Here is a 21,974-nt window from a genome sequence, read left to right on the forward strand (position 1 = left end):
AAATCAATACCAGGCAATCCATCGTTAACAGGAAAGCTGTCACCCCAACTTCAACAAGTACCATCTTAGGTAATAGCCATTAATTCTTTTTCCCGGCAGCAGCCTTTCTTTTCGCCTCTGCGGCAGGAGCTGTAAACTGCGAGCTCATGCCTCCGGAGCTCTTGACTTGCATCTTTTTCTCCGCTTCTTCCATTTGCTTGAGCTGCTGCTCCGCGCTTTGCACTCTCCGCTCCAGACTGACTTCCAATATTTCTTGCCCGCCCACCAGATTCCCCTTGTCTAGTTTGTCGTCGTATCTATCGTAGTATAGCGCCCATTTAAGCCCGTCCTTCCCCTCTTCGCCTTCATCAACTGCCACGAAGCCTTCCCACTTCTCCAATAGTAGTCCAGCGTGGTCTTCCGTCCAATCCCAATCCCCTACTAAGTGTTCGATACTTGCGGTGCGATTGCCGTATTTTATCTCTTGCGTTTCTTTATCAGCGTATAGCCAATTGAGCATAGGAGGATCATCTGAGATCGTGCTGACTAGGCCCCGCTGGGGTGGCGATCTATTATCATCCGGATATTGTATATAGAAACCGGCAAAGGGGTGGAGCGGAGGGGAAAGGCCTTCGACTTGCGGGATTGGAGTGTGTGTTTCTGGTATTTGAGGACAGAGCCAGGCCTAGACAATCTGTGGTTAGTCGTGTTTTTGGAAAAGCTTCTGCGTGATTCCGACAACTCCAAAGTCGCGTCGCACAGTCCGAGATATATAGGAAGGTTGATAACTGGGAGAAGTCTACCTTATTATGCCGCAATACCACGATGGTACCATGCACTTGATCTTTGCTTGGCGATCTTGCACCGCAAAACACCTCCAGGTTGAATTTGATCATTCGCTCTTCGTTGTTTGCTTCCTCATTCTGCTTCTTCTGCTCCGAGACACCCTCGGCGACCCCAGTAACAACGGGGATGGCGACGATGCAGCCGCCGAGGAAGAGACCCAACGGCATCGCGAATAGTTGGAGTGTAGACCGGGGAATATAGATAGAAAACGACGCGGATACCACTATAGAGCTACATTCTTGATGGTTGACAGCGATGGGAATGCTCAAGAAAGTTGAGGTGGTGCCGTCATTAGACAGGAAAAGACTGTACCAAATTTGGAGGGGTGCTTCGCTACACAGATTTGGCGTTAGGGGCAGTTTGAATTCGTCCCGCCTCTCAACTCCATCCACCTCACATGCTCAGTCCGCTTTGAAACACTGGACGAAGGCTGTGTGCTGAGGAATGACTCAAGAGGGCTCTCGCTGTCCATCGTGGCTTCGTCAAGCTTTGCAAACCTCGCGCTTTAACTACCCATCGGGTAACATATCAGTCACTGACATAATCTTCGCCAGGGGTCATGAGGGACACGAACCTTGCAAGGCGGCGATCATGGATGCTCACAGCTCTCTGAGCACGCGCTGTATGGGTCCATAATAGCCTCTGGGAGCACTATGTATATCGCAAAGTGCAGTGCAAGATTTTTTTGACCTGGCCTGACAAGCTTTCTTTTTTCTAGGTAATCTTGGACCCTGATCACGGACCTACAAACCACTATGCACTTCCGAAAACACAAATCCCAGGCCTCAGAACCTCCCGCAGACCCAATCGTCACCTACCACTTGACGCAGACCCTGTCTGGAAAGCTCACCGTTACGCCGATGCCCTCTACCTATCGTGCCTACTCCATAACCCTCAATAAGCCTCGTGCCGCCCGCGACACAATCGAAGTTGTTGTTCACCGGTCTGGAAAAGCCACGCCTGCTTCTACATTCGACACGGTAGGACACTGCCTCATCCAGGCTGTCCGAGGCAAGTTCCTGGAGTGCCGACTCGACTCCGATGGTACAGACGTGCAGCTTGAGCGGAAAGGTAGTAGCTTCAATAATACAAAGGCGTGGTACAATATTTCAGCACAAGGGCATCCGAACTTGAAGTGGGAGCATGACGCTGATGGAGGCGGGCGAACAAGCCCAGACAGAAGGCTGAAGCTGGTGGAGGAAGGCTCTGACGGAGTTGTTGCACGGTTTGCCGGTGCTGAGACGGGAGTCAGCGAGTTCGGAGTGCTCGAGATCTACAAGGAGCAGATGGTGCGGGATCTAGACTGGTGCGGCCTTCTGGTGCTCACAGCAGTCTGCGTCTACGCAAGGGAGGAGCGGAGTAGGGAGAAAAACAAGAAGGCCAACGATGTGGCAGGCCTCGTGGGCAATTGGGGTGGACTGTTAACAATGGGTGTACCGGTGGGTAATTAGTGGACTGGATCTCATGACCGGCTTGTGCTTGTTTTTTGGAGTTCGGACTACTGTCTGAGTAAAGGATATTATCAAACTTATGTTCACGACGATGGCAGGGATACAATTTACTGCTCAGTCCTCAGAACGCTTATGCGTCCAAAGGCGCCGTGCTTTCAAAGCTTCTTTCAAGAAAAGCAGGCAAGATGCGAATGGTCATCACGGGGCAGGACATACAGTGACTGTACCCTTGAAAGACATTTCCCTTCAAATGCGATCGGTCTCAAAGGTCTCATTGCAATGTCCTGAATCAGCATATGCAGAAGGAGGTCGGGGCGGTCCTTGGTGAGAAACGGGTAAGTGGCGACACCTTTCCGCCAAGTTCATCGTCCTCCTCACAAACCAAGGAGGAACCTATCAGTCATCTGTTTACTCCTCGTCGTGTTCAAGGTTCCTTCTCATGCTCCCACTCTTCACTTGAACAACCGACGAGAAGCCTCAAGGCCTCCGCGCGTCATCCTAGTATTGCAGTCGTCTTTCTTACCGTTTGTACTCTCAGTTTCCTCCAAGTCCGCCTTGTCTTTGCCATATCCCACAGGTATGTCAACTCAATCAAGCCCTGCACCACATCTAGCTGTTCGCCAACAGCGTCTTCTCCTTTCAAGGTGCCTCCATCATTGCCAGCGTCTACTCATACCTCACCTGTATCTTCGTTGACCCCCTAGACTCTTCGACTATCTCCGAGCATGAGCAGAAGGCCGACGAAGCTATCTCCTCCGCTGCCACGTACCTATCTTTGCCCACCATTCCTCGGGCATGACATCGCCGTGGTATGTATGCCACCAATGAAACCTACTGAATTCTTCGCTACACCTATTGACCACGATTGCAGTATCCTTTCTTCCTGACCACAACGTCCCTCGATATCCTGTCGGCACCTCACCTTCCTTTACCCTCTAAATCACCGGCCCTTGTATCTAAGACTGGCCCGTCGGGATACCGCGACGACATGCCCGGCAAGCACTTCTCCAAAGCTCGATTTATGATGTTGTCATCTTTACCGCCAGAACCTTGACAGCTCCCATCCAGGCTTACGGCGCTGGCTTGAACCAGGCTGGCTGGTTTCTGGCGCTTGACATAACTGGTACACAATCGACGCGACAATTCTGGGAACTCTAACAAAAGGCTTCTGTGGGCCTTCGATCTCAAAGACACTTACTGGCGCCAAGGTCACCCTCTCAATGGAGATGATGTCGGAGCTTATCATGAAGTCACTCCCATTCTCAACAGTCGGAAAAATGAATGTACCTTTGCAGCTTTTCACGAAGCCACTACTCTTCCAGATGCCATTCGAACCAAGGAGAGAAGAGCGAAAGACTGTGGTTGTTTTCAATTGGCTCCAAGTTGACACCAAATGTCCATCACAAAGCCTCACCAAGACATGTAGGAACACTAGGAGTCCCTCAGTCTGGCTTCTGCTCCTTACCAGACGTCGAGCTAGCTATTGCCTTCGTGAGAAGGCTGGCGGACATTGACAACCAAGCCACAGCACGGCATCTTATCAACTGACGTTCGAATTCGATCTCAAACACAAGATGCACCCACCTCCCAAGCTAAAGTTTCTACATCGACCACGGCGCCTGGAGAGAGACCCTCCGATCTGGGCCCGACCCGAACAGTGTCCGCTGCTGTGTTGACTACATGGCATTTGTGAAGATTGGCAAGCTAACCGGCGAACGAAAGGCTGAATTGCAATCGACTTGCCCGCAAATTTGCATCGACCGCGGCGCCTGGAGACAGAAGAATTTGGAAGCCAATTCTGGCTCTCCTACAGCCTCGCAAGCCACGATGAGATGAAGATGACCTCCGGGGTTATCACGAAGCCACTGCTAGGCTAGATGACATTCAAGCCAAGAAGCGAAGAGCGCAAGGCTGCCATTGTTTCCGACTGGCTCGAATCTGATGCCGAAGACACCAAGGAACGCCGCGGGTTTCTGAGTACAGCATTTTCCCACTAGCAGACGTTGAGCCAGCTACTGTGCTCTCAGAAATGCTGACGGACATTGACAACCATTCGACGGTACAGAGTGTGATAAGTTGACATTCGGAAGGACGGTCTCTCCACTCGAGAGAGCTATGCAAGGCACTCATACTTGTGGCTTTCGGTTTACTGAATTCGTCTCGGGAAGACAACCATTTGCGATTCTGCTGACTGGGAGGAGCCCCATCTGAGAAGGAAACACGGTACTTCAAGGGTTACGACGGGCTCAGCTTTATACGCTGCCTGCGGAATACAAGTACTTTCGAGCATGCTGGTGTGGATGATCGCTGTTTAGACCACTGCTCGGCCTGCGGATTTGAATGTCAATGGCAGGAGCAGCTCTTCGAATCTCTGAAACCTTGACAAATGGACTATTTCCCGGCTCTGAATCATATTGCTGTGCTTGATGTGAGGTTATGAAGACTCGAAATGCTACATAGAAGCAGCAGGTTCTTTCTATCCCTACAATCTCCATCCTCTCTCTTAAGCCTTGCTGCGCAGCTGAGAACTCCCTCGTCGGGAATGTCTTGGTATGGTATCGCCGTCTTCAAAGTGGATAAAACGTAGTTCAAGATTGAGAAAACGCAAATACTCATCTAAGAGATTCGAACATCGACAGGGCGAGAGGATCTACTCCATGCGTTCACTGTAAGTAGCCGAGAACCTCCCACCCCTCGATATCTGCGCTTCCTCATTAGCATTCCCCAGAAACCCATTTCCGGGGTAAAATACCTTCAAACTTCCGCCCTCCTCCTCTTCATCATCGTCGACTCTGCCACGCCACTCAGGCGGAACACCTCCCCCGTCGTCATCTTAAGCAACGGATCTTTCGCCGCGGCGTGCCTGATTCTACGAACTCTCTGCTTCTGAATGGCGGCCCATGCCGCGTGAAGATGCTTGTGGTTATAGGGATCGTTGAACTCCGCGTCTGCGAACTTGCAAGCCTCCTCGTTAGTTTTGGTGAAGACGCCGAGGGCGTGCCTGGTGACGAGAATGGAGGCGCAGGGAAAGGAGTGGAGGCGAGTTACGGTAGACATTGCGTGTAGGTGATGGAAAGTTTCGAGAGATGGTGGTAGGGATGCTGATGGTTGCGGAGAATCTGATAGGAGGGGAGAAGAGTGGCCTAGTTGAATACAAGGCCTGAATTGGTGAGGAAAGTGAAGGTCATGAGGGAGAGATGTTGAATGGCTATTCACACTCCATTTTGCTATTGCTTCATTCTTGTCCGTAAATACGCAGAACGTAACATCCACAAGTATCTTACAGATTTACTTCAAATTTTCCACAGCCGCATTGAATCCCTAGAAAGCTACCAACTCTCGAGTATTGTCGTGGGCTCTAATTCACCTGTGCTCCATCAATTGACGTTCTCATGATTCAAAATTGTTTGGATCGCCGCAGCCCACCCGATCTCTTTTCCGCCTCTGTCCAAATCCCCGGCTCCGCAGTGCGTCGGTGTGGGCATTTACCACCTTAACCATGCCTTTGAAAGTCAAACAGAGGCGATTTGATGGCTCTCAATGCTTGGAGCGATCCGTGGGTCCGCCGGCGTGCTCGCTACCGGGGGCTGCTAGCCAGGGACCATGCGACGTCGATTGGCTGGCGTCGACGTCGGTGCTTGTCTGCCTCATCGGCACTCAAGACAATAAATGTCAAGAAAAATCGAGGCGCTTTCTTGAGTCCAGAACCAATCTAAGCTATATGTAATGATATGCTGGAAAAGTTAGAATCGGAAAACTTCCGGTAATGCCTCAATTTCAGGGGCTATGGGCGGTTCCTCTTTTTCTAGTATGCATAACACTTGCCTAGACCGCGCTTGAGCGTCTCCCAAAGCCGTCAACTTTGAAGCCAGTGAGTTCAGATTAGGGATAATACAAAGTTGTAGTTGAGGGATGACGTAGTGGGGAAATTCGAGGAAGTGCGAGGAAGTTCAAGGCCCGTTGAGCCTCGTAATTGTCGCAGCACAACACCGAGTTTTAGAAGCCAGATTCTGCTAGGCACTCACTCAAATATACATTCAAATAGTACAATAAATGTTTTTCACTCTTGAGAATCTTCATAGATCGCGTGAAACTGACTGCACTGTGCTTTGAGCCACGGAATGACACGAAGGTGTAAGCTCGTGTCCAGTTGAGAAGAACATCAACATCTAAGCTTGAGCATTTATTATCTATCTCTAATGCCAGATTCTCAATCTTTGTGAAGCTTGCAAATAACTATATGCCCAGGAGCATCTTGTGTACACTGCAGTCAATCAGTGACGCTGCTGCCCTGCCCCAGGGACATTGCCTCTGCTCTACGGTGTGTACTTGGGCAGGGCAATGAAGGTGGCCCCACGGTAGGGTGGGTGCTGGAGCCTAATTGTGACCCGATTAAACTGTGAGTTAGCTCGTCTCGTGAAGTACTTGTTTTGATTTTCCGCGGGCCCGTCGCTCGCCCACACCAACCTTCTGCTTCCTCCACCACCTCCACCTTCCACCTACTTCAGCAACGACAATCTCAATCACTCTCTGCATCTACCACTCTGAGATATCGCGCGAAGCGGTACGCCCAGACTTCAGCCGCTCTGGTGCTCCTTGCCTCCTCGTTTCCCGTCAAGTCGCCGTGGCGTTGACGTGCCTCCACCCAGCGGCGAACTGGGCTGCAAAGTCTGCACGCCCTGGTGCCTCTTCCACCCACGAGGCCCTGCGGCATGGTCTGCAGTAGCAGTAGTGCCCCTTCAAGGTGCGTGAGTCCTCGAGCTTCTTGCAGCAGGTTGGCTTTGCGGACGAGCTTTGGCTTGGCCGTGCGACAGAGCAGCCTGTCCACTTCGCGTCAAGTCAAGCAACCCCCGCAATTCCAAACGCAGCTTTTGCTCAATCCTGAAGTCTCCTCTTTCTTCTGCTGATATTTGATGCACACAGGTGTCGCTGTCGCTGAACAAGTCAGTCATCTGGCCTCAACCAATACGACGCCGCGTCATAGGCCAGAAGTCGTGTGATATCTCGCCCGCCAACTCGATCCTCCACTGGTAAGACACACCTTTCTCTTACATTAGCCTTGTGCTATCTTTACATGTTATGATGACGTGGGTCCGGACCGTGGGGCCGCCCACGAACGCGTTTTCCACGCTTGATAAACCAGCAATGGTGATGATGAAAAACATTCAGCGCTTGCCTTTTGCACTGGGATTTTGTTGCGATTTGCATACCTTCTGAGGACACTACTTGTTTTTTTTCTGCTTAGCATGATCACTTTGCGGCAAACGGGTACTGACAACACTCAACTTGTAGGAAGTTTCTCGTGTCACGGCAGCATCTATATCCCTCGACACGTCCTCCGGCACGCCTTCTCTGATGGAACTCCATTGGTAAGTTCCCTTCTTTTCTTACACTAGCCTTGTGCTATCTTCACGTCCATGATGACGCAGTGGGTCCGGACCGATGGGCCGCCCACATATTTTTTTCAACTCTGAAAAGCCGACAAAGGCGATCAGTAGAGATTGTTACAGCACAAGCCCTGCACTAGGACAAAAGAGGGTGTTGGAACGTACAGAGGCCGTCTGACCGGGACTACTCGTTTCTTCTCTGCTTAGCATGATCACACTGAGGAAATGAGTACTGATAACATTCAACTTGTAGCAAGTCTCTCTTGTCATGGCAGCATCCGTATCCCTCGAGATGTCCTCCGGCGCATCTTCTCTGATCCATCACGGTCGATCTGAGTTCTCCATCCTCCATCCTCTCTCCGTCCTCCTACACCGAAATAGCAGCACAACCTGGCGACTAGACCAGGTACTGAGCCATTCCGCACGTCTTCTCCGTCGCTCGGGTCCAAGAACATACTGACACACGCCAGAGGCTGTTTCGAGAGCAATTCGGTGGCGGCCCACTTAGCTGGCCACGAGTACACCTTTTCTTCAAAGTTCGGCGACTTCTTCGACGGCATCAAGACCTCAAAGCTAAGTCCTCCCCTTCCTCTCTCCGCACACTACACCACTCCAACGGGCCCACGTTCGTCGTCATGATGATTATTATATGATGATTTTCAACGTTTATGCGATGTCCGCACATGTAAAATTCTTGCACTGTCTGATCGGCGAATTGAGTCCACCATCCATCTCGTACAACATTCAAGAACAGGCTAACGCACTTCATATAGGCTCAGCAACTTCCGAACGGCAATTCGAGTTTACGAACTCTCTCGGCTAGGATGTGTGGCATCCAACACGACGGGTGGATAAGCGGAGGGACCACACCTCGATCGATCTCTGCCACTGGACGCTACAGGCTACGTCTTCCCCTCCCCGCCGACTGAAGTGCGGTCTGACGCGGTGAAGGAAAGCCCGGCAATCTACAAACAGGATGTGTGGCACCTTTTACGACTGGGTGGGGTAAGGGCGGGATCACACCTTCTCAAGACGCTCGATGGATACTCGCGGTCACGTATTGCTCCCTTTCGCTCAAGCATTGGCTGACACACTCTTGATAGCTCCAACCATCAACATCTTCAATAGGACGTGTGGCACCTTGTACGACTGGGTGGGTAAGCGGCGGGACCACACTCTTCGATCATACTCCTTTGCGGCAATATCGCGGTCAAGTCTCCCTTTATTCTTCTCAATTTGGTCTGACACGTCCTGGATACACTTCTCGATTTATGGGATTCCTAGGTACCAGGCCCTCGGGCGCATTTGACAAGGCAAGTCGTCCAGCTATCTCTTTTGAACCACTTCCTTTATGGTGATACAAAAACAACCCGCCGAAACGTCGAGAGTTACACCGTTGGTAGTCGTCCTGAAAGCTCACTTGCCTTCGGTTCTCGATATAGAACGTGTGGATTTCCTTGAGAAACTCTTCTCTGTTCTGATTCCCATCTCGCTCCTCTTTCTCCGCTATCCTTCGGCTTGCTTGAATGTTCTAACGAGGCATGGGCAGAACAGCAAATTTCCATGATTCGAATGGCGGCATTTTCGGACGCTCTTTGCTCAAACGCCACGACGTATAAAACGAAAGTGAGTTGACAATAGTTTCTCCATCTCCCCTCGTGTAATGATGAAACTTATTCTGTGTTTTTTGACCAAAACTCTATCTGCCTGTGCTAGGATTGACGCTTGTCAACCAGCATATCTGGAGACGCCTAATGTTAATTTTCTCTGATTAAACACCTCTCTGCTTCATCTGCTATCACCCTCTTCTCGAACCATCTCTGACACTGTTTGAACAGGACCTCCGGACTCCAAATCGCGTCGATTTCTCGAGCAGAGCAAAGCATGGAAACAAAGCTGAGGTAAGCTGGCACCATTTCCTCCACCACCCCTCTCGTTATATGATGAAAAGTCAATTTCTGTGTTGTTATCTGATGGGCTGGGGTTGGCATGGGTCGGGGGGAGCTCCTCGCTCATATGTCACCTCGGCTCACATGGAAACCAAGATTCGATTTGACCTTTTTTCTGATCAACATTTGCCTCCACCTGATCAACATTTACCGCCTTCTCCGAACCTTTCTGACATTGCCAAGGCAGGACTTCCAATCTTCGAATCGCGTCGGTTTCTCGGGTGGGCAGAGCGTGGAAGCAAAGTGAAAGTAAGTTTGCATCCTTTCATCTTTCGCCCTTGTCTTTATATGACGACAAATTTGGAATGACCGGGCTGGGGTGGTTTGGGGTGGAACTTCAAGGAAGTCATCCCTGTCTCGCCCCAGCACGAGTGGAGACTAATTCAACATGCTAATTTTCTCTGATTGATACTTCTTTCCTTTCATCTACCGTTTATCGTCTTCTCCGGACTTTTCTGACGTTGTCTTAGCAAGACCTCCCAGCCACGAATGGCTCTCGGACGTCGCTCAACTGAGGTTCCGAGGCTGGACGTAAAGGCCAAACGTAAGTTGATATTCTTCTACGCACTCACTTCGCTCATTTTGTAATGATGAAAACCCCCCAGACTAATCTTCTCTGGACTTACGCTCCGAGCATCTCGGCGCACTGGTGACTGGGTTGTGCGAGTCTGATGTCCACTCTTGTCTCGCTTTTGTTCTCATCTCGCTTTCTTGGATCCAGTATCTAACGTCGATGTAGGCCATATCCATCGGTCACGGAGCCAGCATTTGCGAGGAGGTTTGGGTGATGAGGGACGAAGTGTAGCGGGTGTGGAGTACGTGAAGGCGGACGAGTCGGAGAAGCAATGACGAGACCGTGGTTGAACTGGGGCTGTAGCTTCCGTAGCACCAAAGACCTCATAATGAAGAGCCTTTGCGCTTTAACGATACACTGTTGTTGTCCACTCTCCAAGCTGATTATCGCCGACAAGCATCGCAATGTTCCAAAGGTACGGTACAAAGTGATCATGTCGGCTCATTACCACATCAGGGCTGCATCCGTATCCTACTCTTACTTCGTACTACAATCACTGCTAATCTCTTGAGATTTTTAGTTCTGTCTTGTGGTCTTCCCTGAGCAAGCTGATTTGTATCGTGCCATTTCGATGCAAGCTCTGGTCGGACCCAATCGAGCAGCCGTGCGGCGATGATTGGAATGATGGGAGAACACCATGAGGCGAGCCATGCATGGGTACCCAGATCTGTAGGCAGATGATGGTCGCTTTGAAAGAAACATTGCACCTTCGATGGCGTTGGAAAGGCGTAGGTCAACGTTGGAATAGAAGTAGGGCCGAAGAAAGGGGCGAACCGGGCGCCCCGCCATCGCGTTCCTGGGAAGACGCACGCGAGCTTGATCCAACATCAGCTCTTGGCTACGGTCCTCGCATCTTTCAGTAGCGGCATACTGAGTCCGTCAAGCGATCGGAACTCATCGCGGTCGGATTACTATGTTGTCTTTCTTGTATTTTGATGATCTAGAACGGAATAGCTAGCTTGGTGACCGCGAAACAGCTTCCTTCATACGAACTCCAGCCTGGCCGACCGGTCAAGCTCTCCGAGGATGTCTAGCACTTCCGTATTTTGAACCAGTCATGTAGCAATGATTGCTAAAGCGGCGTATGAGAATGTCGGTCACTGGCGCAGTCCCTAGATGGAAAACATCGTATTAGGTGACGTCCCAAGCTTTTCCAATAATGTAGTCACTTTAGATGTGATTACGATCCAACAAAGTGCTTTCTTATGCTCAATTTCTTGAACTTATAACGTGTGCTTGCTCAAATTTTCGCAAAAGTTTCCATTTTAGATGTCATTTCTGTGTATACGGTAATTCGGAATGCTTTCCCCTTACGGCAATACAATACTACCATGTATGTAAGGGACGTCCTGAGTTTTCGAGTATATGGCCCTAATCTTGATACAATCGCTGGCAATTCCAGAAATGGTGCAGGTACTGTAGAGATGACTGCAGGACGGCACAACACTCCATCTCTTCCGTTTAGAAAAGCTTCATCTCTTGCGTTTGAGTCCGTCAATTCAATTATAAATGAGAATTGGGATTTGTGAGCCGCTGCATCCTTGGATGAGCCGATCACGGAGGTGATTATTGTCGTTGGGATGCTGTCACCGAGCGAAGTTCACGCCCTTTTTTCACCAGAACATCGTCTTCGCCTTTACAACACTAGCCCACCTGGCCGAGCCATCTTGTCGGCGGACTCTCACCCTCCTTAGCATCGTCAATTCGCCCTCGCACCCATCCTTTTACTCAGACCGCCAGCACGGCCGTCGCGGAGCGCCCGACGGTCACCTACTGAGCAAACCGCGGAGACATACGTGATTGCTCGGGAGCATTACTCGATCACCGGGGAGGGATGCGAGCCGAGTCGGGGGCCTCAGATCACTTGCTCTCTTAGGAGAGAGTCATCAAGCATTTTTGCTGGCTATTCTTGCCACAGGTGTTCGTCACTACAGCTGCCCTGCGCCGACCACATTCACACAAACATCGACACAGGCCTGCTTAGAGTTCTTCCTACCTGCCAAATAACCTCCCAATAGAGCCCTCAGATACACGGCAAGCTATACGAAGCTGCCTTACGGTACCTCTGTACGTGTACAACCGACCTACAGCACCAACCACCAACTCATCTGGCACCGCTCGTGAACCACTAGATCCAGTGGTCCGTTCACCGCTTTATTAAGCAACGCGCAGGCCATTACAAGAATGCGTACAAGGGAAAGCCTTTCGTGCGGATGATAGATCAAGACACGTTGTATCCCCGAGTCTATTTTACAGGGACATTCCTCAAGATCATAAGCTCGATTTTGAGAAGGCGAATAAAAGATTAGCTCCTGAGGTTTACCTTGGAAACGTGGAATAGGTTAAATCAGCTCTCCGCCACTTAATGACACCAACGGCGTCAGTACTCACCCTTACTATGTTGAAAGATTACCTCAACAAGTCACTCCTGACCGGCCTGCAGAGACCCGCCAACAGATCTTGTTGAACATGTGCAACACCGAGGTCCACTCCCTCTTGATTTCCTTATACCAGACTTCACACCAAATATATCAACAGCTTGCGCAAGATCACGAACAGGCATGGCCGATGAGGATATAGCAGCGTTCTCCGAGGGTATGCTCGCTCTCGGAGTGATTCGTTACGCCCTTTCGCACTCGGGTTGTAACAGCTACAACCTAGGATCAACAACTCATACGGTTCACGGTCACCTACGTACAGACTTGGAGTTGCTGGCATAGTAGCTGCCTACATGCCTAGCCAGTTACAACTTCTACAGAGAGGGGTTGGGGTACGGTGGCCTACCCTGCCTAATGCTGCCTACTGCTGCCTCCAATTAGTGCTTCTGCCTATGCATACAGTCACTTCCTACGTAGTATATAGTTTGGCCTTCGGGCCCCCGAAATAAGACAGAGTTCACATCAATTTTCAACCTGAGTTTCGCCGCAGAAGCAAATTTCACAAGACATCCAGGACTTCGAACGAGCTTTCACCGCGACCGTCGAGACATATGGAGAACTGCCTCCGCTCGTGGAAGGAACTTTACATGAAATCTGTGACGCGGCGGAGGGAGTGGAAGGCTCAGTCTAGGATATGGAACTCACTGGGCTGGAACTGGTGAAGCTTATACATATTGAAAGCAGCCTCAATAGCATCAAACTACTTGTCTTCCTCAAGCTCCGAACAGAGAGACTCTGGATATATGAAAATAGTGACGCCGCTGGAGTAGGAGCTGTAATTTCTCCTTTCCTATAATTCCTGCCTGTGAATCGACGTAAAACCGCCGGCGTGACGTTTGCCGCCCCTTGGGCTTCCACACTCCAGGCGTAATGTTAAGCTTAGCACAGCAGCATCTGAGCTGCCTCTTGAATGAACGTGTTCCTATGCTCCTGACAGTAGTGTCTACCTCCAAAATTGCTACTCAGACCTGTGATATCTGTCTGTGTGCCCAGACTTGGCCTGTCACTGGAGAACTGTGACGATCTGCTGGCACTTTCTGGTGACTCGTATCATTAGCCAGAGAGAAGAATGGCTGCTGCTTGTCAGGTGAAGTGGGGCACGGGGCTTCGCTAGCGTTGAAGTTGCCTGTTTCCTTCATCTTCCGCCCGCCTCAACTCAAAAACTTAACCTCCTTCATCACATCACCTCCACATCAACACACCGGCGACGATGCAAGGCATCTCCATCGTGAGGTCTCCGCTTGGATGCAAGTATTATCCATGTTGATTACGTACCCAGTAAGCGCCTCTGGCGGCACCGGTCCGCCGCCGGTGCCAATCGCCAGGCGATCCAGCCAAATCCTCACCAGGCTATTCGCATCGAGACCCCTATGGCTAGCCGCTGTGTTGTACTCAAAAACATGTACAACGTGGAAGAACTGTGAAGTAGGTGTACCTCATCAATTACTTAGCACAGATACTAACGAGTCGTAGGGAGGAACCTGATTGGAAGACCGACCTGACCGAAGAGGTGGGAGAAGAGTGCAAGACGGCTTATGGCGGCGCCTTCCTCCACGTCAGAAATCGTTCTAGTCTTGACCCCCGGCGATATCTACGACATGTTTGCCGGCGTGCTTGGTGGCGACAACACGATCGAGGGCCTCAATGGCTGCTTCTTCGCAGGCCATATGGTTACCGCAGAGCCTCTTTCTGATGCTATGCCGCCGCAGAGCTGCAGAGCTATTCACGCTGTCGTCGACGAGCTTGAACTCGAAGCGACAGGCCCATGCCTGACTTAGGCGTTATGAATCTAGCTAAGATCAGTTGAGGCCACTGTCCTGGTCGGAATAAGTATGGCTAACATAACGATGCTAGTGATACTGCTCTCTACAGTTCGAATTGGATTCGCCGCAGCTGGACTTCACCTTCAGCCTTGCAAGCAAGCAGAGCTCGAATCATTCCACATCTTCCAACAAGGTCAACCAGGTTAGTACCTACCATCTCCCTGGAAGCAAACCTAGCTAAATTAGTGGAACCTAGGATACCAGAAGCAACGCAATGGCCGCGTTGGCGAGGAGTGTCTGCAAAACATCACGCCCAAACCTACCTCGTTCCTCCTGTCACGCTCCTCTAAGCACCTACATCCTTCGCCCAACCCAGCAGCCAGCGGCACCAGAAGACAACACCACGGCCCCCAGCTTCGACAGCATCACTAAGACTCACATCATACTAAGTGAGGACGCACCCCCCCTCTTCGGAGGCTTGCTGAACCCACCCGCCATCCGTCTTGTCAACCAAACCGGTAGATCTGCCGGCTGCAGCACTATCGGCACTTATGGTGGTGATTGCCTTACAGCCGCCCATTCCGCCTTGCACGACGTGCGTTGGCATCTACGCAGAGGTCGGGGAACTAGCTCAGTCCGCACGCAAAGCATGGGCGAAGATGCACCCCTCCTTGGAGGCCTGCGGAGCCCATGCCCCGTCATCTGACAATCAACCCGGTGGAGCTGTCGGCTGCAGCATGATCGGCACGGATGGCGGTGATTACCTCACAGCCGCCCTGGACGTTTGCGCGAGGTGCTTGGCACGTCTGCGTAGGGGCCGAGGGGATGAACATGGTGATATAAGCATGGGCGAAGATGCACCCCTCTTCGGAAGCTTGCGGAGCCCATGCAGGAATGCAGCTTTTTGCTGTCATTCCACCAGACCTGGACGAGGACGCAGCCTCCACGCAGCCCCTTCCGAGGACCACTGTGGAGGCATGCTGAGCCCAAGTCGCCCACCATCAGCGAGCCAATCTGCTGTAGAGAGAAGCTGGGTGCAGCTTTCGACAGCCCTGGTGGTGGGTTGGGTGGCGAAATCGGACTCTGCGACCTCCGCGTCGGTGCCACCTGGTAACACTCACATTGAGTGGCTAGCGCAGAGACGTATGTACCTTGTAGATAGTTGACCGGCGAAGCTGGAATGGCTACCAAAGATATGACTTTCTCTACCTTCTTGTGTCTTATATGGACCTGGTGACTTGGATTGTGATGTTGAAGACCCTCCCTTTGATACCATAGCGCCACAGAGTGACGAATATATTTTTCCTTCTTCATACAGTACTAAGTTATAAGTTTGAATACGCATTTATACCACTGCTCCGGCTCCAGTCTTGCTCGCTCGACACCGCTGTAAGGAGTGTTCCAGCTAGCAGGTATCGGCTTCGTCAAAAGGTAGTATAGTTTCCACTATGTTGGATTTTAAATCGTATTTCGAGTTTTGGAAGTCTACCGGGAAGGACAAGGAGTACTCGAACTTATGTCTCGGTACTGTCTGAGGTATGACCGGCGGTCCGAGCAGCTCTGGGGTGAATGAAATGTTGAGTAGAAAACGGCTAGTTGAGCGGAAGGACCACCGACAACGAGGCGGCCACAACGCATTTTGATACCTCCGCTGAAGTCTTGCTGCGACCTGAAACAATCGACAACATCGCCCAAAGTCCCTCGACACCTGTGCATACCGGTCTTCCGCTGACTCCTGGACCCGGCGGCCGCAGCTCAGCCAACCCTGCGTCTAAGAAGAAGCTCGCCCCGAAAGTACGTACCTGCAGCTCAGGGCGAAAGATCGTTCTTTGACACACTTCCAGACCGCGAAAGAGATCGAGAGATTGTGTCACCGACCTCAAGCGGCAGACTCCTAGGCCTCAAGGGCGCAAATCAACTCCAAATGTACCCAGCTACCCTAGATCACCCTCTATCACGGTTCCACTGACCTAAATCAAGTAGCCACCATGCCGCTCACTATAATGTCGGACGTTGTTAGGGAGGTCGCCAACGGAGTGTTCTGGACCGGCTCCGACTCAGTGGCTATCAAACGAGTCTTCCAAAAGGCGGAAGACGAGCATCGGCGACAGATGCCCTGGTTCAACGACCTGCTGGCCCGCGTCGAGCATGAGACAGCGAGCCCGGAGGACGACACTCTCCACACCTGCTTCCACAATTTGCTCCTGGCAGCAAGCCAGGGGTACCGACAGGCGATTGCGGTCGCTATGCAGATAGCTCGAGGACAACCGGCGGACATAGAAGTGGACATCGAGGCCGCGGAGAAGGACAACCGAGCGCGGGCACTTCTGTCCCTGCACACACAGCTGAGTGGCCTCGTTTACAAGATGGTGGAAGAGGAGCACCTGGGTCTGGGGGACGTGCTGCTCGATATCGACATTCATTGTGAAATGATCACGAATGGCACGCTCTATCGGACTTGGGAGGAGGATGTCGGACAACCCTTTGCGGTAATGGTGTTGCACACAGTGTTACGATGTGACTGGAACGTCGACGATGTTGTAGAGAAGGTCCGGGAGTACCTGGACACGCTCCGACCATTCGTTGTCTAACGAGCATTGAGGGCGGGAAAGAGTGGCATCATTGGAGGAAGACTGTATCTGAGCATAGCTCTAGGGATGTATTCCGGGCGGCAGCTTCGTACCTCTTGGCTGCTTTAGTAAAAGCAATACAGCCGTTCTGCCATGAATATACCCGAGTGAACGTGATTCGAAAGCTGGGCAGCGTCGCCACGAACGCCGACAGCACTCCAAACTCACACATACTCCTTCTAGGCGTGAAGCATCATGCCCAGAAGCCTTTGTGTCTTTGCCGAAGTTCTCGCGGTCGATATTCAGTCAAAAGCGTGCACTGTCCAACGGGCCCACCCGTGTGTTGTGGTATATATTTTGTGTAAAATCAACACACTTCGCCTTCGGGCATTTGGTCAAATTGAAGCGATACCGAGAAGATTAGCTTTTTGGCCCCTGCACTAAGGATGACACGCTCTATCAAAGAGTAGGATGGTCAACATGCAAGCTGTCACCTCATCCTTGGTTTGTGTCCAGTGACAGAGCGCCTGAATCTAAGGGCGAAGACTTTCCGCTCACCAGAGCCTCAATAGACGAGTATCACGACGTTTCAATTGAGTGATAGATGATATCGTCTGAGGTGGCCCGGCGAAACTCGAGCGCCCAAAACGATCTCTGTGAGCTCCGTCCTGATTGAAAAGGTCTGGGAAGGGGTGGTGTTGGTGGTGGCCCGAACAGGCTTAGCTCGCTCAAGCGGCTGCCTATATCTTTCCTGCCTCAAGTTGATCCGGCCTCTTTTCTACCATCACGCCCAGAAGATCGTTTCATTCTAATTCGTAGTGCCACACGGCACTCAGCAACACTACCAAGCTTCAAAACCACGGTCGGTACTGAGATATCCTTCTTTCAGTACCGACAGTAGTTGAGAAGCTTAGTAGTTTTCGGCTTCCCGCCAGAAGGATGGGGCGAGTTTCATTCGCCCAAGACACAGAATCTGCCGACGACCTCATTGAGGAGTAGCCTGTCGAGGTCTTCCCATATCAAGACACTCCTGACAACAAGTCATGGGCTGGTACGCTTCCACTGAAGCAGGGTCTCTATGATCCAGAGCTCGAAAAGGATGCCTGCGGAGTGGGCTTTGCAGTGTGAGTTTCTCCCCACCTGCCTCTCGTACACCACGTGAACTAACATTATACAGGCACCAAGGGCAAGGCCAGCCACAAGATCGTCGGCGATGGTAAGAAAATTCCAAAATCTGCGGGACTTCAGAAGCTAATTTGTGACAGCTCGTTCTCTCTTGTGCAACATGACCCATCGAGGGGCGGTCGGCTCTGACGCACGCGATGAAGAAAACAGGGCATCAAGCTGCCAGACCTATGACAATACGCTGTAGGAAACTTGCTCTTCAAGCTGGACGCAGAGATACTGAAGGAGACAATTGCTACGTTCGAAGAGGTCGCAGACTCACTCGACATGCGGGTGCTTGGATGTGGCAGGCCGCTGATACTGGAGACAATGATTGAGACGACGATTTTGGCTGACGAAGCTACGCATCTGTCAAATCGAAAGATCGGAAGGTTAGTCGTCCTCCCACGTCCTCGCAAAGACCAATGCTGATGACTGTCAGGCCTCCCTGCTGTTGAAGACCCGAAGATTTGGGGGCTGAAGAGTATGGAGACGAAGGAATCTTGGTTCGATCAGACCGGTCTTCTCGGTACTGGCAAGCCGGGTGGAACTCCTAGCTGGCTTCTTCCTCACTTCACGACTTCTATCAATGCTGCGAAGGACCTCCTGGTGCACAGACGGTGTATGCCCGAACTCAGACGATTCTCGCCCGCGACTCTAAGACTTGGCCGATGGTTGTGGTCGCCTTCGACCTCTCTGAGATGGGTGTGAGACTCAGGTTGAAATTGATGTGAACTCTGATTTCTATAGACGTCTAGCTAGTTGTATATATACTAGAGGAAGGAAGGGGGCCACCCCCAGGGTGGCGCGCTAGTAAGTTCAGATGAGCCCTGCACAGCTGAGGCTTCAGCTCGGTTCTCTACAGCTGAGATTTCAGCTGGGTTCTCTACAGCTGATGTTCGGAGAGTAGCTTTCTGGCATATGAGTTGTTGATCCTAGGTTGTAGTGCTGCAACCTGAGTGTGAGAGCAGACTGGCATTGACTTGCCCTCCACTTTCCTAGCCACCAACGCGTGCATCGAGAACGTTGAGGGACAGCAAGAAGCCACACGCCTCGTCGTTGTCCAGAGACTCCCTTCGACGGACCCTGTTCCACACGCGCACGCCCTGACCAACGCCTTCCGGAACCTCCACGCCAACTTCTACGTCGTCCTCTACGCCCCTCGCCCACCACTCATCCGCAACGCCAACAGTGGCGTGGAGACTCGGGGAGAGTACTTAACAGGCAGAAGGCTTTGGATCATGCGTCGGGGTAGCCAAGGATGCCCTGGACGCTACCTCGACCGAACCATGGTCCACCATTGTCACAAACATTTCCGAACAATCGGCTAGAGTAGCTCTTGCCGAGTTCCACCAGAAGACTGGCATTTCACTGTCCAATCAGGCCTACGTTAGGGCTGTGAGCGTGATGGTCCTCACGATCAGCGGACCTCCCTCCACGACAAAGCGGCTTTTCAAGGAATCCGAATCGTTCAGCAAGAACCACCGCGTTCCAATCCCAGTCTACGCTCCCTATCACGCGCAGCACCTCTACAACGATTCCGACGTTGCACGGATTATCGACCCGAAGATGTCGCACGGATCATCGAGCCGAAGACACGAGAATTCTTCAAGGAGTACCGCCCATACAGCTTAGTCCACTCCGCGTCTTCAGGAAAATGCCATACCGCCACCAGCACCCTCGAGCTTGTCGAGCTCGCGCTGAAGGAGATGCTGAGCGCTCCCTATCACCTTATGAGATGCGGAAGATTCGGGGGCTGAGGAGTACGGACATTCATGAGGCACTCGGATATGCGGATAGCTCGTGAGTTGCGCGGATGGATGACGGCGACAATTCGGCACTGATACGCCAGGCAGGAGACACCATTCGAGGTTGGAGACGGAGGTCGCTCTGAGCTGGAAGGCCGGCTGGCTGGCTTGAAGCTGGAGGTTCAAGAAGGTTACAAATCTGTACGAGAACATCTTCGGCGCCCTCAAGGTAGATAGGCAGATCATGAATCGTTTCAGTGCCGTTTCTTATATATCCTATGCGTGCCGCTGTGTGGTGATACCCACAGAGCGGAGCATGGTCTCAGAAAAACGACAGTTTCCCTCCTCAAACGCAGTTCAGTGCTATCAGTGCATATCATCCTTTTAATATCGCGGCCGCTGCATTGTGACCAGCCTATGTATGCTGAATGAGGAGGAGCTCGACTGCCGTTCTCTCGCTCTCCCGCATCGCCGAAGCGACTCTGTTGCTTAGCTTTGCAGGCAGTTATTCGCAGCAGGGCCTACAGTTGCGTTCTTCCTGTCGCTCTAGCAGATTCGCCGCAGTTTGGTTGCTGAGTGCGATGCCCTCGATGGGGCCCGTGCTTTGATATCTCCATCGGGCGGCTGCCGTGTTTGCCTCTCGACAATCCGCAACACCACGACTCTGAACTTCCCAATTCTTCTCTTGTCACTTCCGTACCGACTCTATAGCTTCTTCAGCTTCGAATAAAACCAGAAGTACCGTTCTCCGCGGCAAAAGAGGATCCAGACGGCCACAGCGGCGAGGAGGACGTTCGGGGGTCCGCTCAGGCAGATGCTCTGCGACAGCCTCAAGCTCACGACACCCAAGGCCTCTTACTTCCTCGGACGCAGTCGCACCTCTCGGTGATCTCCTAAGTATAGCGGGAAGACATCTACGCTCTTTATCTCACTCAAAACACCAAACGGCGATGCGGGGCGGCCAACGGAGAGCCCACGACTACGGCGACAAGGCCGCGACAGCTGCGCCGACCAGTATACCCGCTTTCCAGTCCCGTCGCTCGCTTGTCCCATTGGGGAGAATAGACTGGCTCGGCGAGAAACCGGCAAAGGCCACAAGCCAGCGAAGGGCCGTCACTGACTGAAGTACACAAGGGCGACGGAGACCATCATGGCGCGACAGCTGCGGAGCTGCAGAGGATCGAACAGAGCACGACGACGAAGAGACCCCACGGATGTCCACCGAGAAGGATTAGGCTGTCAACGGAGGCCATGTTCCCGTCACCACAGAGCTTCAGTAGGAGAATATTAGCCCGTCGCCGATGCGGTTCAAGATCTGAAGCAGGCGGGCCTAGAGGATGACAGGACCAACGCGACTCCAAGACGCTTCCAGCGGTAGACCGGAAGCGGTAAGAAGCTTAAGCTTTCTCGGCCGGTGGCTAACAGCGGAACGGAGTAGGATACCCAAGCCAGAGACTAACCCTCGTCGAAAACCTCGACGCCTTGCTAGTAACCAGCGAGCCCACGACGACCAGCCTTTGCACAAAGGCAGACCGAACGGCGGCGTTGACGAAGGACTTCATCGGGAGTGAAGCATATGAGAACTGCGCCTGCGCATGCCACGGTATTGCGCGAAGAAAATGGGTTGAGAAGCGGCGATCGATACCCTGAGGCGTTGTCGACACCCACGCTCTCACTCAACACTGACTGTCGGCCTCCTACTTTACTAGCGACTTCTGATCCTACGAGCTCTTCTTTAGGCACCAGCGCGTGCCTCAGCTTCGACAAGCGGGGATACTGGAATCGCTCAACGGTCTACTGACGACGAATACGGAATCTCCTCAACAATAGTATGGCGCAGGCACATAATAACATCCAAGTTCTCGGTAGTAAAAGTCCTGTACTTGCAGGGCAAGAAGACGCGGAGCACGATCCGAACGTGAAACGAGAGGAATCGTAAGGAGAACCAAAGAATCCTAGCCGGGATAGACACAGGCGGCGGACTTCCCATTTGACAACAGCCTCGTCTCTGGCTTCTTTAGCTCTGAACGCACGACTTCGATCGGAACACCGTTAATCTTGAACTCTGGCAACTGTGGACTCGCTCATGGCCGGCGGTCGGCTCG

General features: G+C 52.0%; 8 protein-coding genes across 8 annotated transcripts; 6 read left to right on the forward strand and 2 right to left on the reverse strand.

Annotated features, from left to right (window-relative positions):
• Positions 1-79: 79 nt before the first annotated feature.
• Positions 80-992, reverse strand: BDZ99DRAFT_484715 (uncharacterized protein; the record flags this gene model as incomplete). Its single annotated transcript, XM_033722659.1, has 2 exons — positions 80-664; positions 783-992. 2 exons carry the CDS (start codon positions 990-992, stop codon positions 80-82), a joined length of 795 nt encoding a protein of 264 aa, XP_033582858.1.
• Positions 993-1,441: 449 nt separating this feature from the next.
• Positions 1,442-2,532, forward strand: BDZ99DRAFT_457840 (uncharacterized protein). Its single transcript, XM_033718778.1, has one exon. It carries the CDS (start codon positions 1,581-1,583, stop codon positions 2,274-2,276), a length of 696 nt encoding a protein of 231 aa, XP_033582859.1. The 5' UTR covers positions 1,442-1,580; the 3' UTR covers positions 2,277-2,532.
• Positions 2,425-3,164, forward strand: BDZ99DRAFT_125272 (uncharacterized protein). The gene is made up of 3 exons (XM_033712555.1): positions 2,425-2,611; positions 2,663-3,085; positions 3,148-3,164. The coding sequence occupies exons 1-2, from the start codon at positions 2,573-2,575 to the stop codon at positions 2,978-2,980; spliced, it is 357 nt and encodes a 118-aa protein (XP_033582860.1). The 5' UTR covers positions 2,425-2,572; the 3' UTR covers positions 2,981-3,085; positions 3,148-3,164.
• A 249-nt stretch (positions 3,165-3,413) lies between these two features.
• BDZ99DRAFT_125284 (uncharacterized protein) lies at positions 3,414-3,873 on the forward strand. The gene has a single exon (XM_033712557.1). The coding sequence runs from the start codon at positions 3,497-3,499 to the stop codon at positions 3,788-3,790; it is 294 nt and encodes a 97-aa protein (XP_033582861.1). The 5' UTR covers positions 3,414-3,496; the 3' UTR covers positions 3,791-3,873.
• Positions 3,874-5,004: 1,131 nt separating this feature from the next.
• BDZ99DRAFT_457842 (uncharacterized protein) lies at positions 5,005-5,562 on the reverse strand. The gene has a single exon (XM_033718779.1). It carries the CDS (start codon positions 5,331-5,333, stop codon positions 5,031-5,033), a length of 303 nt encoding a protein of 100 aa, XP_033582862.1. The 5' UTR covers positions 5,334-5,562; the 3' UTR covers positions 5,005-5,030.
• A 7,258-nt stretch (positions 5,563-12,820) lies between these two features.
• On the forward strand, positions 12,821-13,104 carry BDZ99DRAFT_457845 (uncharacterized protein). Its single transcript, XM_033718780.1, has one exon. The coding sequence runs from the start codon at positions 12,918-12,920 to the stop codon at positions 13,071-13,073; it is 156 nt and encodes a 51-aa protein (XP_033582863.1). The 5' UTR covers positions 12,821-12,917; the 3' UTR covers positions 13,074-13,104.
• Positions 13,105-13,994: 890 nt separating this feature from the next.
• Positions 13,995-15,501, forward strand: BDZ99DRAFT_514534 (uncharacterized protein; the record flags this gene model as incomplete). The annotated part of the gene is made up of 5 exons (XM_033724881.1): positions 13,995-14,044; positions 14,098-14,179; positions 14,497-14,589; positions 14,644-14,982; positions 15,310-15,501. 5 exons carry the CDS (start codon positions 13,995-13,997, stop codon positions 15,499-15,501), a joined length of 756 nt encoding a protein of 251 aa, XP_033582864.1.
• Positions 15,502-16,375: 874 nt separating this feature from the next.
• Positions 16,376-16,978, forward strand: BDZ99DRAFT_471211 (uncharacterized protein; the record flags this gene model as incomplete). The annotated part of the gene is made up of 1 exon (XM_033721713.1): positions 16,376-16,978. One exon carries the CDS (start codon positions 16,376-16,378, stop codon positions 16,976-16,978), a length of 603 nt encoding a protein of 200 aa, XP_033582865.1.
• Positions 16,979-21,974: the final 4,996 nt, after the last annotated feature.

The sequence above is a fragment of the Mytilinidion resinicola genome (genome assembly GCF_010093595.1).
Source record: "Mytilinidion resinicola strain CBS 304.34 unplaced genomic scaffold BDZ99scaffold_2, whole genome shotgun sequence".
NCBI classification, from domain to species: Eukaryota; Fungi; Ascomycota; class Dothideomycetes; order Mytilinidiales; family Mytilinidiaceae; genus Mytilinidion; species Mytilinidion resinicola.